We start from the raw sequence: 26,244 nt of genomic DNA on the forward strand, positions 1-26,244 counted from the left end.
TTGATAATTATAAAAACAAGCAGGCAAGAAGAGGGAAGTGATAATCAGTTCAGACAGTAAAATAGAAGAGCTATTATCCTGGGATAGAAAAGGAAGCAGGAATGCATGAAGATATAAACAAAAGTAGAAAACAAAAACAATTAGGCATTTAAGAGATTTCAAAGATGAGAAAAGCTGGAGTGCATTGTCAGAAGTAGATTAGTGTAACATACTATAATTCTAATATGACTTTATAATCTTAATTTCTCCTGAAGACAAATAAGGTAGCTTTTCATTAATATATTTAGGTCTGGTTATGGTTCCCATAATTTCAGTGTAGCACATCAAGTAGTTCTTTGCTACAGATTTTATAAAAATCAATTAATTTACCTAGAGCAATAGTATTCCTGTAAAACATTGACTCATTGGAACTTAATTCAAGGTCTTGGTCTTCACTTTCAAAAAAAAAAAAAGAGCAAAAATGCAAGCTGCATAATTTTTCATAGAAAAACTTTGGATATTTCACAAGACTAGTTTGATAAAGTCTTAATGTGAAGTAGTGGCTTTATAATGTTTAATAACTTAAAATGTTTAACTTCTGTAATAGAGCTTGTCTTCTGTAGGAGTGCTCATGCAGGAAGGAAGGCCGGACATTATACAGAATGTAACCTATCGTTTAAATTTATCCAGAATTCAGATTTCAGACTTTAACTGAGTAAAGAAAAACTGCTGGTGATCAGTGTTATATAATCAGATGCATTTTCTCAGTTGAATTGCTGTGGACTTGCAGTTGTGTGGTTAAGTGATTTGTTGCTTTTCCTAGAGCGATAATAGAATACAGCTTTTCTATCCACAAATGCACTGAGATTTTTTTTGATGCCAACTCCTTTTCGGGTTTTCCCTGAACAAGACCCTATTCTTGCTTTTCTGTTGTTTGAGTGCTGCTTTTGTGGAATCTTGTGCCAGTGCTTCAAAATGGCAAAAATCACTTGGGCAGCTGCAGTCAATTGAGTCAAAAGAGAATACAGTGACAGTAGCATAGTTTATGCAAAAATGTCACAATTTCAAACAAAATGTTTTATTAAATAATATATTTTAAAGATATTGCAGTTGCATTTAATTACAGTAATTAGTTTAGACTGGTGCGGTTCTATGTTTAATATGATTCTTAAGGCTTTCAGCTGTGTTGTCCTGAGATGGTCAAAGTAGAGGTCAGTGACATGGAGACTTAATTAGTAATTTGATGATAACAGTGAACTAGAGTTTATTCTAATGAATCATTTAGTAAAATGGAAATGTTTTTTTTACACAGTTTGATACGATAGTCCTTTTAATTCAAGTAGAAATAGTCTCCAAAGTTGATGGAAGCTGGAAACATCAATCCTTCAAAAATATCAGTCTGGTTTAATGCCTTGCTTCGGGAAGACTAAAGGTTTGGTATTCATACTGTAAGCAGTCCCTCCATGCTTATCCCTCTAAAGAGATCCTCTATGTTTTTATTGGTTCTTGAGGCTCATTTTGGGGGTGTCTGTAAGAGGGGTAGAGTAAATCCTGAGTTTAACCCAGGAAGAGCTGTTTTGTCTTGGATGCAGAATTGATTCAGCTTGGCTTCTTGCTGTGATGCTTCAGCTGCTCTTATTCTAAAGCTTTGTGGTATCTGCAAAAGCCCATTAAGTTTAGAACTGCATACATGAAGTATTTGTAACATTGGTTACATTAAATAGTCTGGAACTAGAATTTAGGGAGGTAACATTTCTTTTGGTCTACAAACATTGTGAAGTGTCAATTTTGTTTATAATGTAGAGACCTTGGACTACATTTCAGCTTTTGAGTGGGCAGTTTCTAGCTGCGGCCACCTTCCATTAGTTGATGTTAATCAATTTAATTATATTCAGCTGCAGCTTTAATGAATTGTTTTGTTTCATTTTGTTGTTTGGGTTTTAGTTTGTTAGGTTTTTTTCATTTGTTTTAGAAAGCCTCCTCAGCTGCTAGGAAGTTACTAAACAAACACCAATATATATTTGGCTTGGAAGATGGTTGAGAACATACTTGGCTATCAAGATGATAGTTAGCCAAGTACTATAGCATGCACTGTTAAAAAAAAAAAAAAACCACAACCACCTTTTGCTGATTTTTTTTTTTTTTTTTTTTTTTTTTTTTAGTTAATGCAGTGTTCACATTTCTTAAAGGCCCAGGCCAAATTAATACACTTATATACTTAATTTGGAATTCTGTGCTTAAATTTTATCCAGATGTCATTTGGCTTGAATTACTAATGCTAAAGGTTGACGTAATTCATTAGGTTCAGGCAAGCTACTGAACCTGCACAGCTTCTGAAAACGACTGTCACAGGTTTGGGGTTTTTGTTTGTTTGGTGGTGGTGGTGGGATTTTTTTTATTGTTGTTGTTTGGGTTTCTTGATGAGAGTTAAATAAACTTTGCCTTTAAATGCCTCTTTTTTTAATTTTTATTTTTAAAATTTGCTGTGAAGTGTATTTGGCTTCAGCATAAAGGGAACATAAACTTTATTGCAGTTTCTTGTCTATTTGGATTACTAAGTAAGCGTTAAGACAAATGTAAATGCTGTTCTAAACTGAAAATTCTTGATTTTTTTTCGCTGTGGCGGACTTTAAACATAAAATACAAACGCATGCTAGGCTAAAATATTTTCTAGGCTAAAATATTTTCTAGGCTGTGTTTTGCACCTTTATTCATTCTTGGCCAATTCTGAACCCCTCTCTTTCCACTTATTTAGTCCTAATTAGTGTGTCCTCAACCTGTTGGTCATTACAGAATACATTTAAGGATTAATGTCTTTCTGAAAGTGTGGTACTGTTGACTGTTTCTCTGTTTTGTGCCTTTGTTTTGCTGTAACTTTCTTAAGAGCTAAGGACAGGTTTACTTTCTTTGGAATCTTTTGCTAGAGCTGATTGTGAACTGTGTGTATAGATTTGCTTTAAATGTTTTTCATATGAAGACTACACCCAACTTAATCATGCAGCTAGAGTTTACATTATTTTTCTTTCAGTGGGTAATCATAAGAGTGGAAGTAACTTTTTGTAGTCAATGAAATGACAAGATACCTCTTTGGTGGAACTGTCTCTTCGTTACTTAATACTGATCTTTGGTTATATATTCATTATCATGGTGGAAAAGCTCTGCTTTGGAAATAAAGGATTATTAGGGGGTGAAATAAATACACTTGCATTGTTAAAGTGATCAAAGATTGCATACAACATAACACAAGTATTGGTTTTTACAGAATGAGGGAGTTGTTGTGACTGCACATGTGGCTTATTGTTGTGGTATATGGCTGGTGTGTAACTGATTTATAATTTGAATTCAAGTATCAAGCATTATCTCACAGCTCAAATTATATGTTTTTTTTTCTGGTGCTGATGTGATTCTTAACTAATTCTGAGTATTTTTGTTTCTAAAGGATCAGTTTGATAATTTGGACAAGCATACGCAGTGGGGCATTGACTTCTTGGAGAAATATGCAAAATTTGTAAAAGAAAGGATAGAAATTGAGCAAAACTATGCAAAACAACTGAGGTAAGGATTTATTTCCTTCTTGAAAGATTCTGAGCAATTACTTGAAAATGCTGTATCAGATGATGGGCAACTATGTGATATTATCAATGGCCATTTTTCATTTACAGAGTGAATAAGACCACTGTCTTTTTTTTTCATGATAGAGAAGCTTTTCTTTACCTGTCCAAACCAGAAAATTGTATTTGGGGGTGTACTTGCTTGTTCTTTTGCCTTCTTCCATCCCTCTCTTCCCACCTACCCTTCAAATTTTTGAGCTCAAAATAATTAGGACTGAAATTTTAAGATTCAAAACAAAACCATTATGTATTTTTCCACTGACTACCAGCATGTTTGTTGTAAAGTGTGCTATCCATGTCTACATTTTTTTGTGTGTTTGTGTTCAACTAGCTTCAAGCCTCCGCTGCTAATTGATTTCTCAGGCTGAATTGGCAAGAGCTACACTACATTGTGTTAAGAAATCTGAAATCGTTGAGTAGGGCTTGAGAAAGTAAATCTTCCTGTCCTTAAAGCACACCGTTTCCATAGCTGATTTTGTCCCTTTGGGTGAGACTACAGTCCAACCACCCTTTGTCTTACCTCTCCGGTTTACTTAATGTTGTTGCCAAGCAAAAGATCTTTTAGGTCCAATAGGAATTTTCTCTCAGGGATTGTATAAGGGTCATACAAGAAGAGGAGTAGCAGTAATGAAATGGTAGAGAAGCACATCTTTCAGAATAAAGTAGGATTGATTTTTTTTTTTTTTTTTTTTTTTTTTTTTTTTTTTTACCAAAAGGTGTACAATATAGTGTTTGAGAAACAAGATTTGAAGAAAGACACTCTTCTGAACTTGGCATTCACCATAATCTTTGCTGTTTTGTTTGGGGATTCAGCTGGAGCTGCTGCCTATCCCTTGTTGGACTGAAACTGATGATAGGTTCTCTCTGGTGTCTTCCATCGTCTCATCACTGGCAAACTAGGTTTTCACCAGATAGAGTTGAGAAATACTTCCTCATAAATGCAATAGTGAGGTTTACAGCTGAGGATGTGAGTGTTCTCTGTCTAGGCTGCTCATTTCCTTTGTGATTTCTTGATCAATTTCTTTTGATTCAGTTGTCTCTATTCATCTAACATAAAGCCCTACTACATTAAGCTGGTGTGGAAGAACTTCAAGGAGGTAAAGGAAAGTTTGAAGCATGCACTGTACCTGTTCGCAGCCCATTTTGATTTGATTTCAGTTGTCTGTTTAAAAATGGAAGTGTGTTTTATTTGCACAGATCTATCCAGATCTTTTCCTTAGATAGTATGAACAAATGCCATTTTGCTTAATTATGTGTTTAGGTTCATTCCACAGCTAGCAAGATGAAATGCTGTGTTTTTACTGCAGGATTTGACTAAAAATAGGAAATTTTCTCTATTCAGCTCTTTATTCTTTTGGGTAAAACTATTGATTTTTCTCAAAGTGTCTTTCAAAATCGAAAAAGTTATGTCGAGTACCCCTTCTGTCAGATGGCTGTGTTGACTGTCTGTGTGCAGTAAGTATGACAGTTTTGGGGAGCACAGGTCTTGCTGCTCATGTGTTGTACAGTGTATGCATGCACTTTCTGCCTGCTGCCAAGGAGGGTCTGGACAGCACACTCACAAGAGGGTGACTGACTTTTCTGCCAGTAGACCTGTTCCTGAAATTACTCTTTGATATTCTTACTTGCATATTCCTTGGGAGAGAACTGATTGTTAGCAGTGAACTGTCTTGAGATTTCAACTTGATTTCAGCCATCATTGGTCTTGAGGACACTCACTGTTTTTAACCATGTGAAACACCTGTTAGGTCCCAGGGGAGACTTAGATTAAGCAAAATTTTCACCTCCAGAAGACTTAGTCATCCTGCAGCTTGCTCCTGAGAAGTTGGGAATGGACTATGTTTATGGTGAATTTTAATACTGGTAGCATGTGGCCTGTGAGGTAGATGTTAATATGTCTGATTGAAATTTCTAGTTTATAATATTTTTTTTCCTTTTGTAATGAATGGGATCTGAGATGCAGTGTTGAACATCTCTTCATAATGAACTTTATAACTGAGATTTATTGTGTCCTTATTTAGTAGATGTATAAACAGTATAGTGAGTGGTTACCTCTTAGAAGTTCTATGGCTCTCTTAGTGCTTGGATGGGAGATGAAGAGGGAAAACAAGTTTAGGGAGGGAGATAATGTCATTGATGTATGGTGGTATTTCTTTTCTGTCATGATTTCAGTCTGGGCCAAGAACATTGTTGAGTTTGTTGATGGATCTTATTCTCGTAAACCCAAAGATGAAAATGTGAGTGAATTTTTCATAGCAGTTGTTAGAAATTAGAGTCAGTGTCCTGGCAGAAATTCATATTCACTTGGTGTATACCCTTGCATTTTGATAATCTATCTATATATTCTTTTTTATTTTTTTGTACTGTCAACTCAGTGATGAGACTTCCCAAGTGCAACAGTGCTTCTCATTCTTCTTGGAGGTGATAAGTGATGCATGTACTGCATATGAGGAACTGTTTGAACTGGCTGTATTCTTATTGTATGCAGTTATTGCAATTTAGGGTTGCTGAGTAGATCCAGAAACTATAACTTGTGAGAATCCTGCCTCAACACTGGTTTTAGGTTGTTAGTCATTCCTTGCTGTTCCTCTTTGATAGGCAGCTCTTGATACTGAAGGAAAGTATAAGAAAAGTTGAAACTATTGAAACCTCAAATGTCTATAGAGGGAAAAAAAAAAACCTTTCTATAAAGCTTGCCTTCTCTTTGTCTGTAGTATACTTTGTTGTGACAAAAAAGGAACTATGATATTTTTTTTTTTTTAGGAAATTTAAAGGAAAACCTTAAATTTTATGTAGTTTAGGTGTCAGCTAAAGTATTATGGTACCCCCAATAACTGTGAAGTTTGTTATAGGCTGTTACTAAGTTATGGGAATGTGAACCAGGACACATGTATTGCAATGGGCATTGCAGGTTAACAAATTTCATTTTTGTATGATTCTTTAATTTGTTCTTATTTTATAATTGTCAAGAAATAGGCTTAGTATGTGCCAAATGACTGGGTTCTCATCTGAATTTTGTAATTCAGTTATCAGAATTTGGGGGGTTTTGTCAGCATCATTGCTTAAAAGGGGTGAGGTAAAGGTGTGTTTTGTTTACTTCCTCAGTACACACAATAATTCTGGAGATTCACTCCCTTTTTATTCTGAATCATTATCATACTTGAGAAGACAGAGGAGTTCCACTTCTGTGATGGTTAGGCAGTAATAAATTTATACCTGCAGTTACAGACGAATCTACTACCCTGCAGAACAAGGTTTCTGAATTTGATCGGCTTCTCTACTGTCAGTTTAAAGAAAATAGCACCGTTTTCTCATGAGCTGTTTGAGTGTTTTGTTTTAAAGCTGTATGTTGTGATCTCCAGAGATGTCTAGTTAGTCTAAGCAAATGTAATTTTCATGTTCCTTCTGCACACCACTGTAGGTAAGTGATTTTTTCCTTTCTTAGATATATCCTTATTAATATTAATATCCTTAGATATAATATCCTTAGATATAGTATTATCTGCATAGTGACCACATTTTTATATCCAGAATCTTGGAAACATTATTTAAAATTAGTGTAAGCTCAAATGTGAAGTTGTGGACACAGATTATCACCATATGTGTTTGTTTATCAAATCTGTGTTTAACTGGACCTGAGAATTTAAGCTGTTGATTATTACCTATATATGGCAGGTATGTTTTCTAGTGATGTTTTTGTGAGCTGAAACATGCAATTTCTTAGTGATTCCAAGGCTATTAAATTCAAATTTGATCTCTCTTAGTAAATAGAGCTCCTTGTCATTATTTTCACTCAGATCATAATATTTATATGCAATCATTCAAGCCATCAGAACCCCACTGGAAGTATTACTTGATGTATAAATATGAAATGCCTTTAAGTACTGCATTTTTAAAGTAACTTATGAAAACACACTTCCACGTTTGCCCCCAACCCCCTACTTGGCTGGGGTAGTACTTCTCTTCAAAATCGGTAATACAGGCCAGGCTGCTATCTCACTGATGTTGACCTGAGACCAGTCTAGAGTGAGAAGAGAGATTGGTAAAAACTACATGAGCAGCACAATTGGATGTGGTTAGTCCTGTATGAAATCTGCTTTCAGATGGACACAAGAGAGTGTGATAGAAGTCTTTAATTGTACTTCCAGAGACGTTTGAAGTGTCGTCAATCTACAGTTTTCTAAGGAAGCATAGAGCAGTTTATCTCATGGATTTGTCTCGGTTCTGATGGTCTACAATTACTACTGCAGTGTTCTTCTAAAGTAGTCCAGATCCATATTTGGGTCCTGATAATTAGACACACATTTAGGATAAAAATGTTCAAGAACATCGTGACCCTTTAAAGATTAATTGCTTTCTCTTTGAAATAATGCTTCACTCTTCAGATCCACACTCATACTAGCTGCCTGTCAATCTGTGGGTTTTTCCAAGGATTTAAATCTGATTTTACTGTTTTTTCTAAGTGTCAATGTTGTCTTCTTGGAAAAACCATTTATGCTTCATTTTTCACATGAACTCTGGGTTTTTCACTAACTTTGAATTACTCATTTGCTTGTCCATTATTTATTGACTTCAATTATTGTACTTTGTGTTGTTATTGAACCTTAAGTCCTGTCACACAATGTCTCAAAACTGCATATTCCTATGATCATAAGGTAGGCAAGACTGACTAATGAAACTGAATTTTATTAGGAGAAAGGATTATATATTTTAATATTCCTAGAAATAGTAAACATTTGCTTTAAAAAATGAAAGCGTAACATAAATCAGTATGCTGGCAGTGTTTGTGACCCTTCATTCCTGCCACTGCAAGATGTATGTTTTTTAGTAAGTGCTTTCTTTTCTGCTTTAAAATACCTCTGAAAGTCTTTCCTTGAAAAGGCCTGTGTGTGGTTGCTTAGCTACTACAGCATCATGTGCTTGTTCTACATTTATGCACCTTCCGAATAATCATGTGAGTTTTAGGAGTTTTCAATTTGTTAATAAGCACTGCTGAGCAAAGCAGAAATAAGAGAAAAGGAAACACAGGAAGTTACCAAGCAAAAGAAGGTTATTGTTGTTCTTTTTTCTTGTGTTTATGCATTCTTCTGATCAAAATGTGGGTTTAATCCCTACTAAGTTGAATGTTACAACAGGCAGTGGATTCTGTGATAACAAAAAAGCAATTCTTGTTTAAAATTCATTGAAATTCTTAGTAAATTTGTAGAAACTATTTTTTAAAGCCAGTGTTTATTCTGTTTTTCAGTATATGCTGATATAAAAAGGATTTGACTGTCTTATTGTGGTTCGTCTTTCCAATTCTAGCCTCTCAGGATAGGAAAAGAGACAAAGGTTCTAAGCACCTGTTCCCTGCTCGTATTTTGTTATATACTTTATGGAATAATAGAATTGTTTTGTTTGGAAAAGACCTTTAAGATCATTGAGACCAACCCTTACCTAACTCTAAGTCTGTTGATAAACCATGTCCTTTGGCACTACATCTATATGGTATTCAAACACCTGCAGGGATGGGGATTCCACTACCTCCCTGGGGAGCCTACTTCTGTGTTTGATAACCCTTTCAGTGAAGAAGTTTCTTCTAATATCCCATCTAAACCTCCCCTGATGCAACTTGAGGCTATTTCCCCTTGTCTTGTCGCTTGTTGAGGGAGAAGAGACCAAGCCTCCTTTCAGGTAGTTGTAGCAAGCGAGAAGGTCTCCACTCAGCCTACTTTGCTCCAGACTAAGCAACCCTGAGGAGCTGTTCCTCTTAAGACCTGTTCTCCAGACCTTTCACCAGCTTCACTGCCCTTCCCTGGACCCACTGCACACCTCAAGGTGTTTCATGTAGTGAGGGCCCCAAACACCGTACTCAACATTTGGCCTCATCAATATTGAGCACAGGGGGACGATTGTTTCCCTGGTCTTGCTTATTACACTATTCCTGATACAGTCCAGGATGCTCTTGGCCACCTGAACATGCTGCTGGCTCATGCTCAGCATGACTGAACATAGTCTCACTGCTATTGAATGAAGCCTGTTTCATGCCAATTAAAAGCTGAGTGTTCCTTGTATAATCCAGGTCTTCCCCAAGAATACGCTACAAAAAGTCTTCCCTGACAAGCTCAAAGTATTATACCCTCTCTCTTGAACAAAATGATTCAGTTGTGTGTAAATATTTTGTTGTTTGGGTTTTCTATTCTTAAATAGAAGGCATGATTATTTAGAGATGTATGGGTGAAAAAACTGCCTGCGTTGTATTGCTTTAGTTGTGGGCTGTGGGGAAAATAAAAAGTATTATTTTCTGCTGAGATACTGAATTTAAATATTATTTTGATATTTTAAATAACAGGCAATATAGTCCACAGTTTAATCATTACTAGCAAGGTTTTGATGAGATATTTCGTCTCTAGCCTCAAGAAGCACAAAGGTTGAGGATATGCAGTTTGATAAAAATCGTATGTCTTGCCTGGTTTTCTTTTGTACAAAAAAGGATTTGTTAATTGCTGTGAAATTACAAACTCTCACAGGGAAAGGAAAAGAACTGTAGCAGAGTTACAGTTTTACTTTTTCTGTTTTGAAAACAATAATAAATGCAACAAACTGAAGGTAGGAACATCCGTCTACTGTTTTTCAAGACTGACAACATATATCCTTTTGAATTTCAAGAATTTTAAAAGACCTTGTTGCTGTCAGAAAACCAATTTTGTAAGTCAAGTCATAATTTTGTCCTGGAAAAAAAATGTCTACTTGGAAGCTTAAAACAAAGGTTGATATAAAGGAAGATAAGAATTTTTAAAATCACTGGCAGTTTTCTCCTCTCTCCTGTCTGTAAAACTGTGTGGCTTGTTTATCATGGGATTTGGGATATCTGTATATGTAACAGCAATTCTGCAGTTGTTTGAGCAGTGTATGCCTGTGTCGTTTAAGCTCTGGAGTAGAGTAGATGGTGCAGTTTGTATGTTTTTGTTTGGTGCTGTTCCTGCATTGTATGATGAACAAATGCCTTCATAAAAGTGTTCTCAAAAGCTATGTGAAGGCCTGGTCCCATGGATCATCTTTCAGAGATTTTCTTTGTTCCTAAAACCCTGATAGTGTCCACAGTGTTGGTAGGACAAAAGGTAATATGTTTTCTGAAAAGAGATGCCTCTTCTGCTCTGGAAATAACATTATTGAAGATTTGGAGATTCTGTGGTTAACACCTTCAACCTGAATGTATACCCAAAGCTTAATCCAGGCATGGAGTTCTGCATTCAAGGGTATAGCATACAGTGTGTGCTATCTATATGTTTTCTTTTTTCTTGTCTGCTGGCTGTTGCATGTGTGAAAAGGATGTTAAGTAAAGAATCATTATTTTTTGTCTAGTCACTGTGCAATAGGGGTTTTAAAATACTTTGGTTTAGGTCAAAGTGACTTGAGGATGATGGATTTCTGCCTTGTGTTATCTAAAGAACCCTTATAAGATAATAGAGGGAATAATTTCTTCCTTGAGAGTAATTAAAAAGAAATAATTTGTTCATGCAATTTTCTATGTGATTGCCTTCTCAAAAGAGACTCTAAAATACCCTCCTTTTTTTTTCTTCATTCTTCCTTGATAGGAATTTGGTTAAGAAGTACTGTCCTAAACGTTCACCCAAAGATGAGGAACCCAGGTAAAAATGTGCATTTCAAATTCTATGTATAAGAAATGAGGACTACAGTACAGTTGTATACTCTGCCTTTTTGTGGGGTTTGGTTGGTTGTTGGTGTTTTGGTTGCCTTTTTTATTATTATGGTTTTTGTTGGTTTTTTTGGTGGTGTTTTATGGTTTTATTGCTGGGGGGGTTGTGTGTTGGTGATTTTGTTTGGGGTTTTTTGTGGGTTTTTAGTGGTTGGTGTGTTTTTCTAAGATAAAGGATTTAATTGGCTAATACAACAAAAGAATTGGCTTGGCTTCTTCGGTTCTTTTATACTTAAGCATGAACCTGAGTTTACTTCTATTAGTATTTTAAAGTAGTAAACATGGCAGGTTGTACGTGTTCCATTCCAAGTTAATCTCTAGCTAGCTGAAAGTTTGAAAGTTTAAAATGCTATGTACAGTCTAGTATTTTTTTCTAATAGAAAAAACATTAATTATTTTTCTAATAGAAAAGCAATTATGTCCTTAGGCTATGGGGTTTTTTTCCTTAGTTTAGTAGAGCTTTTCAGCTTTTTTTTTCATTTGTATGCCAATACAGATATAGCTATACATTTGTATACTGAGGCTTGAGTGTACACAAAATGGTTGTTTTTGGCAAGAAGAGCTCTTAAAACTGCTGACTTACTTTGACTCCAGAGAGAGTGAGTGAATGTCTTAACTGTGGAGGTGCAATTTGTGCTAAGCAACTTTATGACTATTTAGCAGAGAGGTGCTTGTTTTGCTGTCCACAGTAATTTTTTAATTAGAAAATTAATTCCTTTTTTCTTTAGTGATCACTCCTAGAAAGAAAAGAAAGTGAGCAAGTTTCAGATTGCAGCCAGAGCACATGCTGTGCATAGAGTGCCTGGGATTTTCTCTAGCTTTTTGAACTAAAGATCCTGTACCACAGGGAGTAGGATTTCTAGTGCTAGGATGGCATTTGAATTCCCCAGAGCCAAGACTATGGAGATGGCTGTATTCCACCGTTAAGAAGGAAAGATGTATTTTTTTAATGTGGTGCCTGTTTTTTGTTTTCCTTTCTTCCCTTCCACACACACTTTTCTACCCTTTTGCCCCTCCTCTTCCCCCCCTTTTTAGTGCCAGCCATAGTGGCACCTTACTTCCAGCCAAGAGGTGGGCAGGCAAACAGGCAGCTGTCTCCAGAGCTGATAGCAAACTTGTTCTGAGTGGTATGATTGGCATGTTCCACCCTCAAGACTACCAAGCACATCATCTCTGCAGCAAGTTCAGCCTCCGAGCCTAGGGATGTATGTATCCATTCCCAAGCTCAGGCCTCTCAGTTGACAGCTTAGGAGATACCAGTATACTACAGGGCTTTCCAGGTAGTATTCTTCTTCTTTCTTTTCCATCCACAAAAATCCATATTCTTGTAAAATGTATTTGAAGAGATGTTGCAACATAGAGTACATGCTAGGCTTAAAATAGGCTTTCCCAACTTGCATTTCTCCTATAATCGAATTAGCATTAAGATAAGGTTTATTGTAACAATTGTATGATTTTTTTTTTTTTTTAAATTGAATCAGGAGTACAAACTATGTTAAAAAAAACCTGTCTCATTTTCTGTGCGTGTGTGTTTGTGCTTTTGTCAGGTTCACTTCATGTATTGCCTTTTTTAACATCCTTAATGAATTGAATGACTATGCAGGACAACGAGAAGTAGTTGCAGAAGAAATGGGACATAGAGTCTATGGAGAATTGATGAGATACTCTCATGATCTAAAAACTGAGAGAAAAATGGTAACTTCTGTTGCTTTATTTGATAATAAGTTAGCAAAATGGGTATGTCTTCTAATGAATTGATGTATTTATTTACCCAGTTCCTGGAATTTTGCAATCAGTAGGTTTTGTAATACCTACATTAAACTAAAGTTATTCTGTGTTTTTTTTGTACTGCGTTACTACAGTTATTAAAACTGAGATCTTGGCTGATGGTGCTTACTAGTAACCTTTTTGCCAGTGTAATTTTTATCTTTGTACTGTTCTAATATCATCAGTAATGTCTTCCAAAAAGTACTGGTAACTTCTGAGATATACTGCACACCAAAGCATTATCACTTAGAGCAGGGACTAATGGTAACAGTGCTAAAAAAAAAAATATGTAAATTAAACTTATTTGTGGTATTTTTAGCATCTTCAGGAAGGGCGAAAGGCTCAACAGTATCTGGACATGTGCTGGAAACAGATGGATAATGTGAGTTTGTGTTTCGGTTCGGTTTGTTTTTTTTCTCCTGTCAAACATACAACTTAGCAGAACTGTTGTCATCTGTCTTGCTTAAACATTTAGCTGTACTAATGAATGTCCAGAGCAGAGTTAGTAACATCCAAAATACAGTTCAATGGATTTGTAGCTCCCTGTTGGGGAAAAAAAAAAAATCTCGTGTATGTTTGAATGAAGCCTTGTTTTTTATCTGGCATAAAGGAATTTGGTTTTAACGTCTCAGTACAGGCTTCTTTGGTTGCTTCTCCACAGCTTACTTTTTGTTTAGAGAGTACTTAATAATGACAATTTATTACTATGAATGTGAAATCTGAAATCACTGTATTTAACTTGAGTTTGTGGGCTTGTTATATGAGGTCTATTCAAGAGGACCACTATAGACCTATTATACTTTCAGGAGGTAGAATTACTTTTTAACAGAAATGCAGGAATCAAATGTCCCTAGAACAGATTATAAGCTCCTTTTTCTTGAGAGACTTGTTTTATTGATGAGAAAATATAAAATTCAACCAGGTGTTCTCAAGATGCATTCTAATATGCTGGCTGGTTTTAGAAATCTATTGTAGCATCGGTCCAGATTATCATGAAACAGTAGTCCTGGAGAGCTGAATTTCTATTTTATTGTGGACCCAGATAATCAGTGTCTTGCTTCAGGGTCATATCAGACAGTTTAAGTCATGGTGAGAAGATCAGTGTGGTAGTTTTTACATGCTATTACCCTTCACTGAGATAATTCCCACACTTCACCTCAAACAGTTGTGATGCAGTGTACTGTATTTACTTGAATGCAAAGTGAATCTTTTAAATGCATATAGCCTTTGATGGAAATGGTTACCTCAACTACCTTCAGTTGCACTGAAGCAGGAGAGCAGTGCTCACACACACAATCTCCTAGTTTGTTTCTAGAGATACTAACTTTTTGAGATGCAGATTTTCCTACAGCAGTTGTGGATAACAGCTGGATAATTTGAATATCAAGTAGATTGAATCCTGCTGCCTGTGCTGTTTACAGCTAGGCTAGTTTATACGAATACTGATGATACTGGATGGATGTGTTAAGATCTTATAATAAGTCCTTCAGACTACCTTCAAAATAAGGTAGTTGAATTTATTCACTTAATTGATAGAAGGGAACTTGAAAATGCTATTCATACAAGTCCAGATTTAAGTTTTCTGCCCCCTAGCTTTTATTTAGGTTATTGAAGTCAGGCTAGAAAGTGGGCTTGTTTCTTTATAATTAACCATGAATCTTCAGTTATTTTGGGTTTTGATCACCTGGTATTTTATAGCAAAATTACAGTTGTTTCCTTGCTTAGTACTTCAAGGTGAGACTTGGTTGCTATGTGAACAGTGCCTTTATTTAAAGGTACCTAGTGAATGTAAGATAGTTAAATGGGAGCTTTGATATTTATAATTCAGAAATACTGTACTGTATCCCCAAAATGGGATAGTGGTCACAGTCAGTTGTGGCTTTTGTAGAGCAAAAAGAAATTTGAGCGAGAATGCAGAGAGGCAGAGAAGGCACAGCAAAGCTACGAAAGACTGGACAACGACACTAATGCGACAAAGGCTGACGTTGAGAAGGTGAGAGTGGCGCCATTTATTTCTTTACTCTCTATTACAAAAATTATTTGGTTTACGTGTTTATTGTCACTACTGGAACAAAGTTGTTTAAGTCTATAAATTGCAAGTAAAATACACTTTTTTTTTTTTTTTAATTACGTGCAAAATCAAAGTTGCCATAAAATATATGACAGAGCAGAGAGGGAGTATGCTTCATTAGTGTTAAAATGATGCTCTTGAGATGATGACTATCTTCCTTAAACTGGCAGGCTTACTGTTGAGTACCTTGTGGTATATGTGTTCAGTCACTTCCATGATTTTTAGGATACACATTTAAGCAACGTGGTGAAGGGAGACCTCTCTTTGTATATAGAACAAATTGTGTCTGTAGACTGTTGGTATATATCAAGTCTCACATTCGTTTCATTTCAGTTATAAGACTGTCAGTTTTGATTAGTTGTGATTAGATATTTTTGCCTAGTTGGTAAAATAAATAAAATAGTGCTGTATGTCATTGAAAACAACAAGACATGTTTGAACTAATGAGGCTTTCCTACTAGGCTAAGCAACAGTTAAACCTGCGCACACATATGGCTGATGAAAACAAAAACGAGTATGCTGCACAACTACAGAATTTTAATGGAGAACAGCACAAACACTACTACATTGTCATTCCTCAGATTTATAAGGTAAAATAATTAACAGAGATAATACATCTGATTTTCTAAGGCAGATTTTAAAGATTTTAAGACTAAGATTTTAAGACTTAAAACTTAATGTTATTTTAGTGGATAATTTTATCCACATTTATCATACTTTTGATGCAACCTGCATTTTATCATGAGACTTACTGCTTACAGTAAATATGCTTAGACTTTTAATGAAAATAATCTGTTATGTTTTCTGTGGAGAAAATATTTACACAGTCTGTATGTTATAAGCTGTAGATATTGATGAAGAGGTGTGGCAAAATAAGCATTTTAGACATCTGGGTGAGAGCCAACTAAAACAATCATTCTAATAAGGTTTGGTCACTAGTTCTGTTGGCACTTGAGTGTATGAATGCTTTGACTCTGACAGATGAAGGAAAGCATATAGCTCATTGTGATGATGTGGTTTAATGTATCTCATGTGCAGGTATGAAATAGGTGAATTGAAGGCAGAAGTACTTTCCCACCATCACCCCCCCCCCCCCTCCTTCATCAATATTACCAGCAATCCACAGAACTCTGTAAAATAATAAATAATTTGACCTTTAGCTTTTACTTATTTATTTCAATACTTTGCATTTAGAAAGGAGATTTTTCGAGGTGCTTCATGTAGCTTTTTTTTTTTCTGTTGGTTGTGTTCTGTTGTTGTTTGGCTGTTTTTTGTTTGGTTTTGTTTTTAATTTAGGCTTTGCAAAGCTAGTTTAAAGTAGTTGGGGGCAGCAATTGAGGGAAAGTTGAGAAGTGCATTGACATGTACAGCAGTCAACCATTTGGAACAATACTGCGACTGTAGAAACTGCTTCTGAGACATGGAATAAGGAGATGAAGTCCATATTTTCCTTTTTCATTTGAAGGTGTACCAAGTTAAGAAAGCTTGATATTTTCCAGGAGCAAAAAGGATTTCATGTTTTTAAAAAAAACTTATTAGGAAGTCTTGAATTCACAGGACAAAGTAGACTTGGCTTATTGAAGAATTTTGTAATATTTAAACTGTTAAGCAGCACTGCAGTAGATCTGGCATTAGCACACAAATGGAAGAATTGGCGTCAACTCCCAGGAGAAAGAGTTTGATCATCTTTGTACCTTGGACCAGGATTTTGGTTTATTGCCTTTATTTCTCTAGGGCGAAAATCTGTTATTATTGTAAAATATTACTTATGTTTTTTCAAAATCTCCAGTAAGAGTGGAGAGGCCTAATCCTGCTTTCTCTTGGGAGTACATTCTTATTATTTCCTTGCAACTATTTGGTAGCATTCTATGGGAAAACCTTGCAAGTGGGATTTAGCATGACTAGGTTGTTGTTTTCTTGCAGAGAGATGAAATTGGATGCTGTTCGAGACATCTGCCCTTGTTAGAATAGAACGGGAAAGATCCAGCTTCTTATCCTGATGTTTTTTGATAACTTACTGATGTATTTACTATGGGGTTTTGTTAGAGTTTTTTTTCACCCTAGGGCTATTATCTTAATAGCATTTTTATTTAATCAGTTTTCTAATTATATTTAATTATGTCTAAAGAGCATATAATTTTAATATTTCTAATTATTTTTAAGCCATTGCTATTTATTGGAAACTATAAAAGTAAAAGCAAGATAGAGATATTTATCACCAGAGAAATTATTTGGAACTAAGGAGATGTAAAGAAATTATACTCATTTCTACTGTAGTTTTCATTTTTGCATAAAATAAATATTTTAAACTAGATAGGTGGCTGTAGACACTGTACATATATTTTAAAAAAGAACAAGGAAAAGAAAATCCAGTCCTTTTGTTTTCCAAAAAATATGTAAAGTATATCAACTTCATGATTACTGTTCTGTGCATCTTAAGTCAGTGTTTGAAAAGGCTTGACTTTTTTTTTTTATTTGTTTTGCTAAGCAAATAAAAGCACTGGGAAAGCAATTCTGCACTACATTGGTGACCATGGTATTGGAATACATCAAGATTGAGGGACAAAAATCTGCACATGAAGTTTATTTTATCTTGCTTTGTGCTTGCAGCAACTTCAAGAAATGGATGAAAGGAGGACTATCAAACTCAGTGAATGTTACAAAGGCTTTGCTGACTCCGAGCGCAAGGTTATTCCAATAATCTCTAAATGTTTAGAAGGGATGATCCTAGCAGCGAAATCTGTTGATGAACACAGAGTAAGTAGAATTGAGTGACTTGTTAAATGTGCCTGAGCAATTTAACTGATATGGAAGCTGTGGAAAGGAGAAAGACAGACCTTACCCCAGACGTCTGTCTTTCTGTTGTCCAATGTTTGTCTGCTTGAGAGGTGGTGTGACTTCAGTTTTAGCCTAAATGGTCAATTCCACTTTCAGTGTCTTTATTGCTTTCAGTGTCTTGGTTTATTGCTTTCTTGTAATCTGAAGGTCTTTGACACTTTCTCACTGTATGTGACTTTGGACATACTGTTTTGTTTGTCCTGAAATGTCCTAGAATACCAGTGTGGTTGGTATTTTCTGCAGTGTGTAGTATTAATCTCAAAGTGTGTTCCATTAACAAAGTATCATTTTATGTCTTGCTTGATTGCAGCTATTGGCTTATTTCTTCTAATACAGGTTATTGTCTGTAACATCTTACTACATCTAGTTTGTTAAAGTTATCGTCATTTCAGTGCTGATGTTGAAGGATTAGAAGGTGAAGTAGTTGGCCCTAAAGCACGTCCTGTTTTAAACTTGTGATAACCCTTGGAGCGTATTTGCTGGATTCTGAATAGTGGGGTGTTGATTTATACTCACGGTAATACTGCTGCGAAAAAAGGAACATATCTTTAACTTGATCTATCCAAAAGCTCAGAATCTATCAATTCTGAGCTCTCTTTCCCATCTGTGCATCTCTGCAATTAAAGGGAAAATGTATGTCTCTGTGTATTTCTGTCTCTAGTTCTTGATGGATTTGCTTGGTTTGTTTTTTAAACTCCTTAATGTCCTATGTTTAGGACTCTCAACTAGTGATAGACTGCTTCAAATCCGGTTTTGAACCTCCTGGAGATTTTCCATTTGAAGATTACAGCCAGAATATTTACAGAACTATCTCTGATGGAACCATCAGTACACCAAAGCAGGAAGGAATGAGAAATGATTCAAAAACTACAGTGGGAAAAGCTAAAGGAAAGCTGTGGCTATTTGGAAAAAAGCCAAAGGTAACAATTAAGAAATTACTATTTGGAAAATGAAAATGTGAAGACCTAGAGTGCATGGAAGCAGTAATTTTTTTTTTTACATTAAAATAACTCTCCCCTTGCTGGCTGCTGTCTTTTAAAATCTGCATAAACAGATCTGGCGGTTTGATTAGGTTTGGATGCTACCATATTACAAATCAAGTTCTCAGTGGGGGAAGATTTGTGTCCCAGAATGTTTCAAATAGTTATTTGATAGCAGTAGCTTCCCATTTCAAAGTTTCCATAAAGACTTTCTGCAGTTGCATAGAAAAAGTGATAGACAATTTTGCATGTAAAAATAAGGGGAGGGAAGAGAATATGCTTTGGAATTGGGCAGACTTCAGAACCCCTTTTAAATGTTGCGTTTTATTGCTGTCTATATGTGGAGATGTTACATAGTTTTATGTCTGCTGCTAATTTTGAAAACTTCTGAGGCTTATCTGAAAACGCCTCAGTACTAAAGCATACATTTGAAGATACATGCAGGTGTTGGCTCAGAAGAAATACTACTATGAAATAAGGAAAAATATTCCTTATTCAAAAAAAATTGAAAGCAGAGAAATTGCTTGTTTCAATTAACAGTTTCTGTGCCCCATGCACATGCATTAGCTATATAAGTGAATAATGAAGCATATATATATTTAAATGTTATGCTAGATTGTCATTTAATATTGGAGTGTATCAGTGAGTGATTTTAATTATTCCTACAAGTTTCTATGAGGTTATTTTAATGTTCCAAGTTTCTGCCATTTCTTATAGGAAACTATTCTTAGATCTTGTTAGTGTATTACTTATCTGCAGCTGTGTATTACAAAGTAGAAACAGATTGTATAATTGATTGATTGATAGTTCAGATGCATTCATGCATTAGTGTATTTGTTGCATTTGTCTGCAGAGGTGGGTGAGATTCAGCCTGTTCTGTAATTGGATCATAATTACCAATTTGACAACAAAACATCTTTCCAAGAATTTTGGAGAGGGAAGCTATGAAAATCAGTAGTGGTTTAGTCTGGACCTTGGCATTTACTGTAGTTATAAGAAATAACTTGATGAGAGCTGAAGAAAGCTGACAGGACTTTCATTACTCTTTCTTCCCAGTTTGTTCACTTAGTAAGGCTGACTCTCTGAATGCTACATACAGTTTCCTGTACAGAATCACAGATACACACATATGTACATACTGCATGCATTTCTTCCTTGAGGACCTGTAGGAAATGGAAGATTATGTCCTTTTGTTTTTTTAGCTGTTTTGGGGAAGGATGGAGGGGCCATCTGCAGCACCTGGGAGCAGAATTCTTACCAGGAAATACAAATTTAATTCCAAATACTATTGATGGGTTTTAAAATACAGTCTTAAATTAGCTAATATAAAAAAAAGTTGCTTGTTATTGTAGCTGGAGAATTAATGGTAGCCTTTGATCATTCATTTAGCTGAAACTGTCTGGTCTTCACTTCCAGATATGCATTTACCTGATTTTGATGTCGTTAAAGACACAAAGTTTTTTTGGAAAAAGAATGAGTTGTGGTGCAGAGAAAATTGTACACAAAAGTTGAACTGAGAAAAAGTACCCAGAGGTCTGAGAGAGGAAAAAAATGAGAGGCAATTTGAAAAAAGGAAAGGGCGAAAGTGGAGGAAGTTCTGGTGATACTAAGAATACCATGCAGCCGTCATGTCAGCCCAGCTCAACTAGAGAGCTGGAGCATAAGTTTTGTTTGTCATTCTTCATAGATGTACCCAATAGTTCTATTTTTGTTTACTGGGTAGGGTACAGCAAAATGTAGGAAGAAACAATGAGCAAGAATGCAGAAGCTTCCAGAAGCACTGTAACTAAAGTTGGGCAAAGCAGAACTTCCTGTTTAAGACAAAAATCAGGCATCTGTTGGAAGTGTTTAGTCTGGAGCTTTTTTATATGTTCCTTCATTCTCTGCACCAACCTTTAACTGAAGATCAATTCATGTCAGAAACCTTTAAAAATCAATGCAGTTGTAGTGTAAATGTGTCTGGAATGTTACAAGCTGTTTCTGTGTTGGATGGAAATTCTATTTTTGTAAGACAGAATTTTCATTTTAAAATCACTTTGAACATTTGGCTTATTTATTGCTTTCTTTATTTCCACATTAGCCACAATCCCCACCCCTAACCCCTACTAGTTTATATACATCCAGTACTCCTAATGGGTCCCAGTATCCCATATTCTCCATTGAACCAGTGCATTATTGCATGAGTGACATAAAAACAGGGAAGCCCAGAATTTCTTCTTTCAGAAGCCTCAAAAGAGGGGTAAGTTTGATAACAAGTTCAAATGCATGATGGGCTATGAACAGTGTGTTTGTTATGTGGCTTTTATAATGCTCTTCACCCTCATTATAAGGCTTACTTTGTTCAAAGTAACACTTCGGTGATAGGTCACTGTTAGGATACTTTGTTTCATGTTGTACAGAAGTTACCAACAGGTTAAAAGTAAAACAAACCAGAAATGGTCTTCATCACATTCCAAATACTTGTGCTTGAAAAGAAGGTGTTATAAAGAGGGTGCTCAGCATGCGTTTGATACTCTTCTTCATTGTCGTTCACATTCACAAATGTTTTCCTACCATCATGTAACGTATATTTGCAGTAATTATCATTGGGTATATCACTACAGAAAATACCTGACAGGTCAGATGTCTTATTTACTTTTAACTGAAATAACAGTACTTGATTATGTCACTGAACCAAGAAGGGGGAGATACTTAATTTCTTTTGGATGTAAATGCTACAGCACATGTTGCTTGCAGATTTCAAAAATACTGATTTTTGAAACATTACATTTTGATGCATTTGCTGATTAATGAATTGTTCTTGTTCGTCCAAGGTTCTTTTCAGTAAAAATAGTGAAAAGTTACTACCAAATGCCACGTTCTGAGATTTACCATTTTATAGTGCCTCTAATTTGTAGTGCATATTCTGCAAACAGAATTTGTTTGGAAGTCAATAAAAGGAAAGTCTTAAGTGGTTTCCTCATAACATAGTGCTAGTGATAAATGTACTGGCACATTATTGTTAAATGTCAGTGAAGCATAGGCTTCTCACTATATGCATGTTTTATGATACTTATTGATCCAAGTAATGACATAATTTGATGCATTTGATTACATATTCATGATTTTGTGATACTTGAAAGCAATATTGTCTTAATGTCTTAAGTGCTTCAAGGATGGTTGACTGCTGCTGACATTATGTGGAGACAATGCTGCATTGCAGTAAAGTTTGGTTTAGAAGCTCCATTACCGTTACTTTGAAATATAGTGAGTTACACTGAAGATGTCACAGCATGAGTTAAAGTAAGTTTTATTTCAGGCCCCAAGATATCTTGGAAATACTGTTTCTACCACCATGATTTTCTGGCTAGAAAATTGTGGTGGTCCTCCTTAAGTATTTTGTAGAAGAAAGTTTCTCCTTTTCCCATCTGAGTCACTCACTTCATGCTTAGTTCTGGTCATGAAATGTGTGTTCCTTCTTCAGTACTTGGTGAGAAACTAACTAGATTAGATAGTTGTTGCAATGGCAATGTCTTGATTATTATACCTCCTTTCAGTTATCACTAAATGTATTGACTCTTGGTTTACAAATGCTCATAGTATTGGTAGTTCTAGAATCTCTTACTGAAGCAAATGTAAAATGGTACCTTTTTTCTTAATTCTTACATTTAATTGTTCCTGTTGTAAAAGTGAACGAATTTAACATAGAACACTATTCCATAAAAATTAGCAAGAGCCACTAGTATCCTACAAATCTGGATTAACTTGAATGCCACACAGTATTAAATAATTCATTCCCTAAATCTTCAGAATCAACCTTTGATATTTTTTTTTATATATTCTGAAATTCCTGGCAAGCATTTTAACAGGCATCACATTATTATGTATTAAGTACCTTTTCAACTTAAATGTAAACTGTAATTCTAATAGATTTTTTTTTTTAAATCTCATTGATCGGTTTTGTATTTATAATATATCTTGATTCCGTGCTTAATAGCTGTTAGTTGTCTTTCACATTTTGTCTCAGCTAAATGTTGTCCAGTGGTACTGACATGCAGAACCTACTCAATGCTACTTAATTTGCTTCTGCTTCTGCTGAGATGTATCCACGAGCTGGTGTACACCAGACAGGAAGCACACTGGTGATTTTGTTTAACGTGTCCTGTACAAGATTTCCCTCAAGGCACTGGAGATCACAAAACCAGACAACCCTTGTTCTGTGCTTCATGCATTAGATTTGCCTATTGTGACGTATAGCAAAAGAAGGAAACCGTAGCTGCAGAAAAGGTTATTGAACAAAGTCTTTAAGTGTAAGCAAGTGCAACTTGCTTTATCAGTGCTGCTTTTGTGTGCTGCTTGTTATCCTTTGAAAGCTTAACGCTTCCGGATAGTGCTTATGAGAGGTCTTTGCTTAGTGCTACTTGATACATGTTCCAGTGTTTAAAGGGTGGCTTTAGAGCCAAAAGATGGAGACTCCCTTTTCACAAGGAATCCCATGGAAAAGATGAGGAGTAATGGGTACAAGTTACTCCTGGGGAGATTCTGATTAGACACAAGAAAATTTTTCACAGTGAGGACAATCAGGCATTGGAATAATGTCCCCAGGGAGGTGGTGGATTCCCCAATATTGGAGACTTTTAAGGTGTAGCTGGACAGGGTGCTGGGCCATCTTATCTAGGCTGTGCTTTTGCCAAGAAAGGTTGGATCAGATGATCCTTGAGGTCCTTTCTAACCTGATGCACTTTGAACAGTGATACATAGATCTTACATGTATGTGTATTCATAGAAGACTCTGTCTAATGTTGAACAAGAAGTGTAGTTTGGAGCTGTGTTAATGTCTTTGGACTTCATTGAGGTTTCTAGCAAATGTCTCATTTGTGCAGGTGTTTTACTTTCCTCATGCTAGAGATTCTGATTTTGTGTGGGTGCCCTAGTTGACAGCCTTAACAATTGCTCAGGGTCATAAATTGTTAGATGTATAGATGTTCCAAGTTGCTTGTCCCTTCTCTGGAAAGGACTGTCCCAAGTCACAGAAAGAATGGTAGATCTTCAAAATGCTGTGGCATCCCATGATTTGTTTTCTTTCTCTAAGGATAAACTCTTAATCTGAACTGAAACATTTCTAGGATAGTAGCAATTACTCAAGTTTTTGGAAAGTAAAATTACTAACTTCTGACCACAAAAATGATCTTCATGTGTTGTAGTTCTACTGTGATAATAAAGCAAAAACGTTCTAAAAATTACACTTGTAAAAGTGATGGTAGTGGATTGTTAGCTATAATTAAATGATTTGCATAAATGGCTGGCCAGTCCTTCATCATCATCAAGTTCTGCTATTTTGTGCAGTGTTGGCTGTGTGTGTATTTCTTCTCCTACAACAGAAGTTCTTTAGCATATTAGTCAAAACACTAAAATTCAAAAGTAGTTTAATGAAGTTGTGTTTAGAATTTTGTAAGTTAAACTACCCATTATCGCTTTGTAATTTTTTTAATGCAGAATTCTTAAAGCAGAAGTGCATCTTTGATTATTGCATTTTGCTTTATTTGTGCTCATAGAAAAGGGGGGAGTTAAATATTACTTGAGGATTATAATTTTTGAAGATATATTTCTTAGACATTAATAATTTTTGTAAGTGGTCATTGCATGTGAATAATTTCCCGTTTCTTTCTGCTTTCAACTGAACTGAGCAGTGGTCGGTGAAGATGGTAAGCCCGTGTGCTGATCTGTCTGCTGTACTTCTGCTAGACAGCATGGAAGTAATCTTTTGAAAGTGTTTCCATATCATAAATGCTTTAAGTCAGGTGCTGAATTACATCTTCAGATTTTCCACTCATACGCAGTCTTCTCAATCATCCCTGCTTATCCCTGTGAGATAATTAGATTGTAATCTGTCTGCAACTAAAACTGACTTTTTTACTTTTAGGGTTCACCAGTATTCATGAGTTAGTGATTGAATTACTGGTGGTTTCTCTTTGTCAGGAAAATTGTTAAAGCCACATAAAAATAGATACACAAAACGATTATAAACCTTGTGTAAAGGAGAAATACTGACTACTGCAAAATCTGCTCCTTTGAACAGAGAAATTGTAGGAAAGGTGATCTTTTATGCTTAATATTACAAAAGCTGTTATTAACTGAAAACCACACCTTAATATTGTTGTTTTGCAGAATAAATCAGTAAAAGTCCACAAAAATACTTCTGATTATTGCTGTAGGATACTCTGGTTTAAACTAACTTCTAAAGAATGGTACAGAAAACGTGCTTGGTGTCTCTTTATAGTGTGTAAAAGCACCTGAAAGGTTTTAATTCCTTTTTTCCCTCTAGAAAGAAACAGTCCTGCATCAGATCTTGTTTTAGTCACCCTCCTTTTATGGTGTCTTGTATTCCCTTCTTAAAAAGCAGTGATTATAATTTTACAAGTGCATAAGAAGCAAGAAGTTGAGGGACAAGAAGATTTAAGAGAGGGTACTAAAAGCTTGGCACCTGACTGTGAGGCTGGTTGTGTCAACAATCAAGATTCTGTCAAGTTTCTTCTGGACAGAACCCTCTATGGAGGGTTACTGTTATGACAAGTGGGTTTCTTCTGCTAAACCAAACATTTTTAGGCAACTAGGACACAATGTAACTTAACTTTGTTAATTAACACTGTGTCTGCCACCCTGAGGGGAGAGTTTCCACAACAAACTCGCAAGATCTGTAAAACCATCTTCCCTTGCTTTGCAGACCCAAGTCCTTCAATCCTGTTGATGATCTTAGCACAAGTTTGGGATCAAACCTTGCAAGTTTGGGCTCATAACAATAGGTAGTCTTAAGCTTTAGTAAATAAGTAAGTTTGGAAAGAGGGGCTTTTCCCTCCCTGGAACACAATTTTTTTTTTTTTTTTTAGTGACTTGGACTAATTGAACTTTTGATTCAGATTAAGAAATTTAAGTTGAATTTTTGATATGCAAAAGGCTTTCTATGTACATGGTCTATGAACTAGTTTTACTTGAGGGAAAATGCATCAATACTTTTTGTTTTGATGTTTTCTAGCAAGATTGCTGAATTTCCAGAAGAAAATGGTAATAGTACTTTGGAATGAAGATCCAAAACACAGTATTTTGATAGTATCCAGATTGCCCTAAAACACAAACTCTAGAGGAAGAATCAATTATATACATATTACCCATTTCAGATTTTTGTTCTGACTGAAATTACTCTGTAGTAATTAATGCTATCCTTTTTAAAACCGCTTTAAGTGCAGCGGCTGTAGTAGGAGGTACCTGCCTCGGTTTTTCAGAAAAATAATTAAGTATAGTTTGAAATTACCTCTGTGAGCC

General features: G+C 35.5%; 1 protein-coding gene across 2 annotated transcripts in view; it reads left to right on the forward strand.

The window, feature by feature from the left end:
• The window catches only part of FNBP1L (formin binding protein 1 like), a 49,129-nt gene that overhangs the window by 19,100 nt on the left and 3,785 nt on the right, over window positions 1-26,244 (forward strand). Inside the window, exons 2-11 of one of the 2 annotated variants that reach the window (XM_054384052.1) lie at window positions 3,419-3,534; window positions 11,168-11,221; window positions 12,837-12,984; window positions 13,376-13,438; window positions 14,945-15,049; window positions 15,589-15,717; window positions 17,738-17,884; window positions 18,682-18,885; window positions 21,026-21,184; window positions 24,615-24,629. In XM_054384052.1, the coding sequence (XP_054240027.1) occupies window positions 3,419-3,534; window positions 11,168-11,221; window positions 12,837-12,984; window positions 13,376-13,438; window positions 14,945-15,049; window positions 15,589-15,717; window positions 17,738-17,884; window positions 18,682-18,885; window positions 21,026-21,184; window positions 24,615-24,629 (1,140 nt within the window). The remainder of the gene's footprint in view (window positions 1-3,418; window positions 3,535-11,167; window positions 11,222-12,836; window positions 12,985-13,375; window positions 13,439-14,944; window positions 15,050-15,588; window positions 15,718-17,737; window positions 17,885-18,681; window positions 18,886-21,025; window positions 21,185-24,614; window positions 24,630-26,244) is intronic. The other variant, XM_054384054.1, reaches the window with a different exon arrangement.

This window comes from Indicator indicator, chromosome 10 (assembly GCF_027791375.1).
Source record: "Indicator indicator isolate 239-I01 chromosome 10, UM_Iind_1.1, whole genome shotgun sequence".
Taxonomy (NCBI): domain Eukaryota; kingdom Metazoa; phylum Chordata; class Aves; order Piciformes; family Indicatoridae; genus Indicator; species Indicator indicator.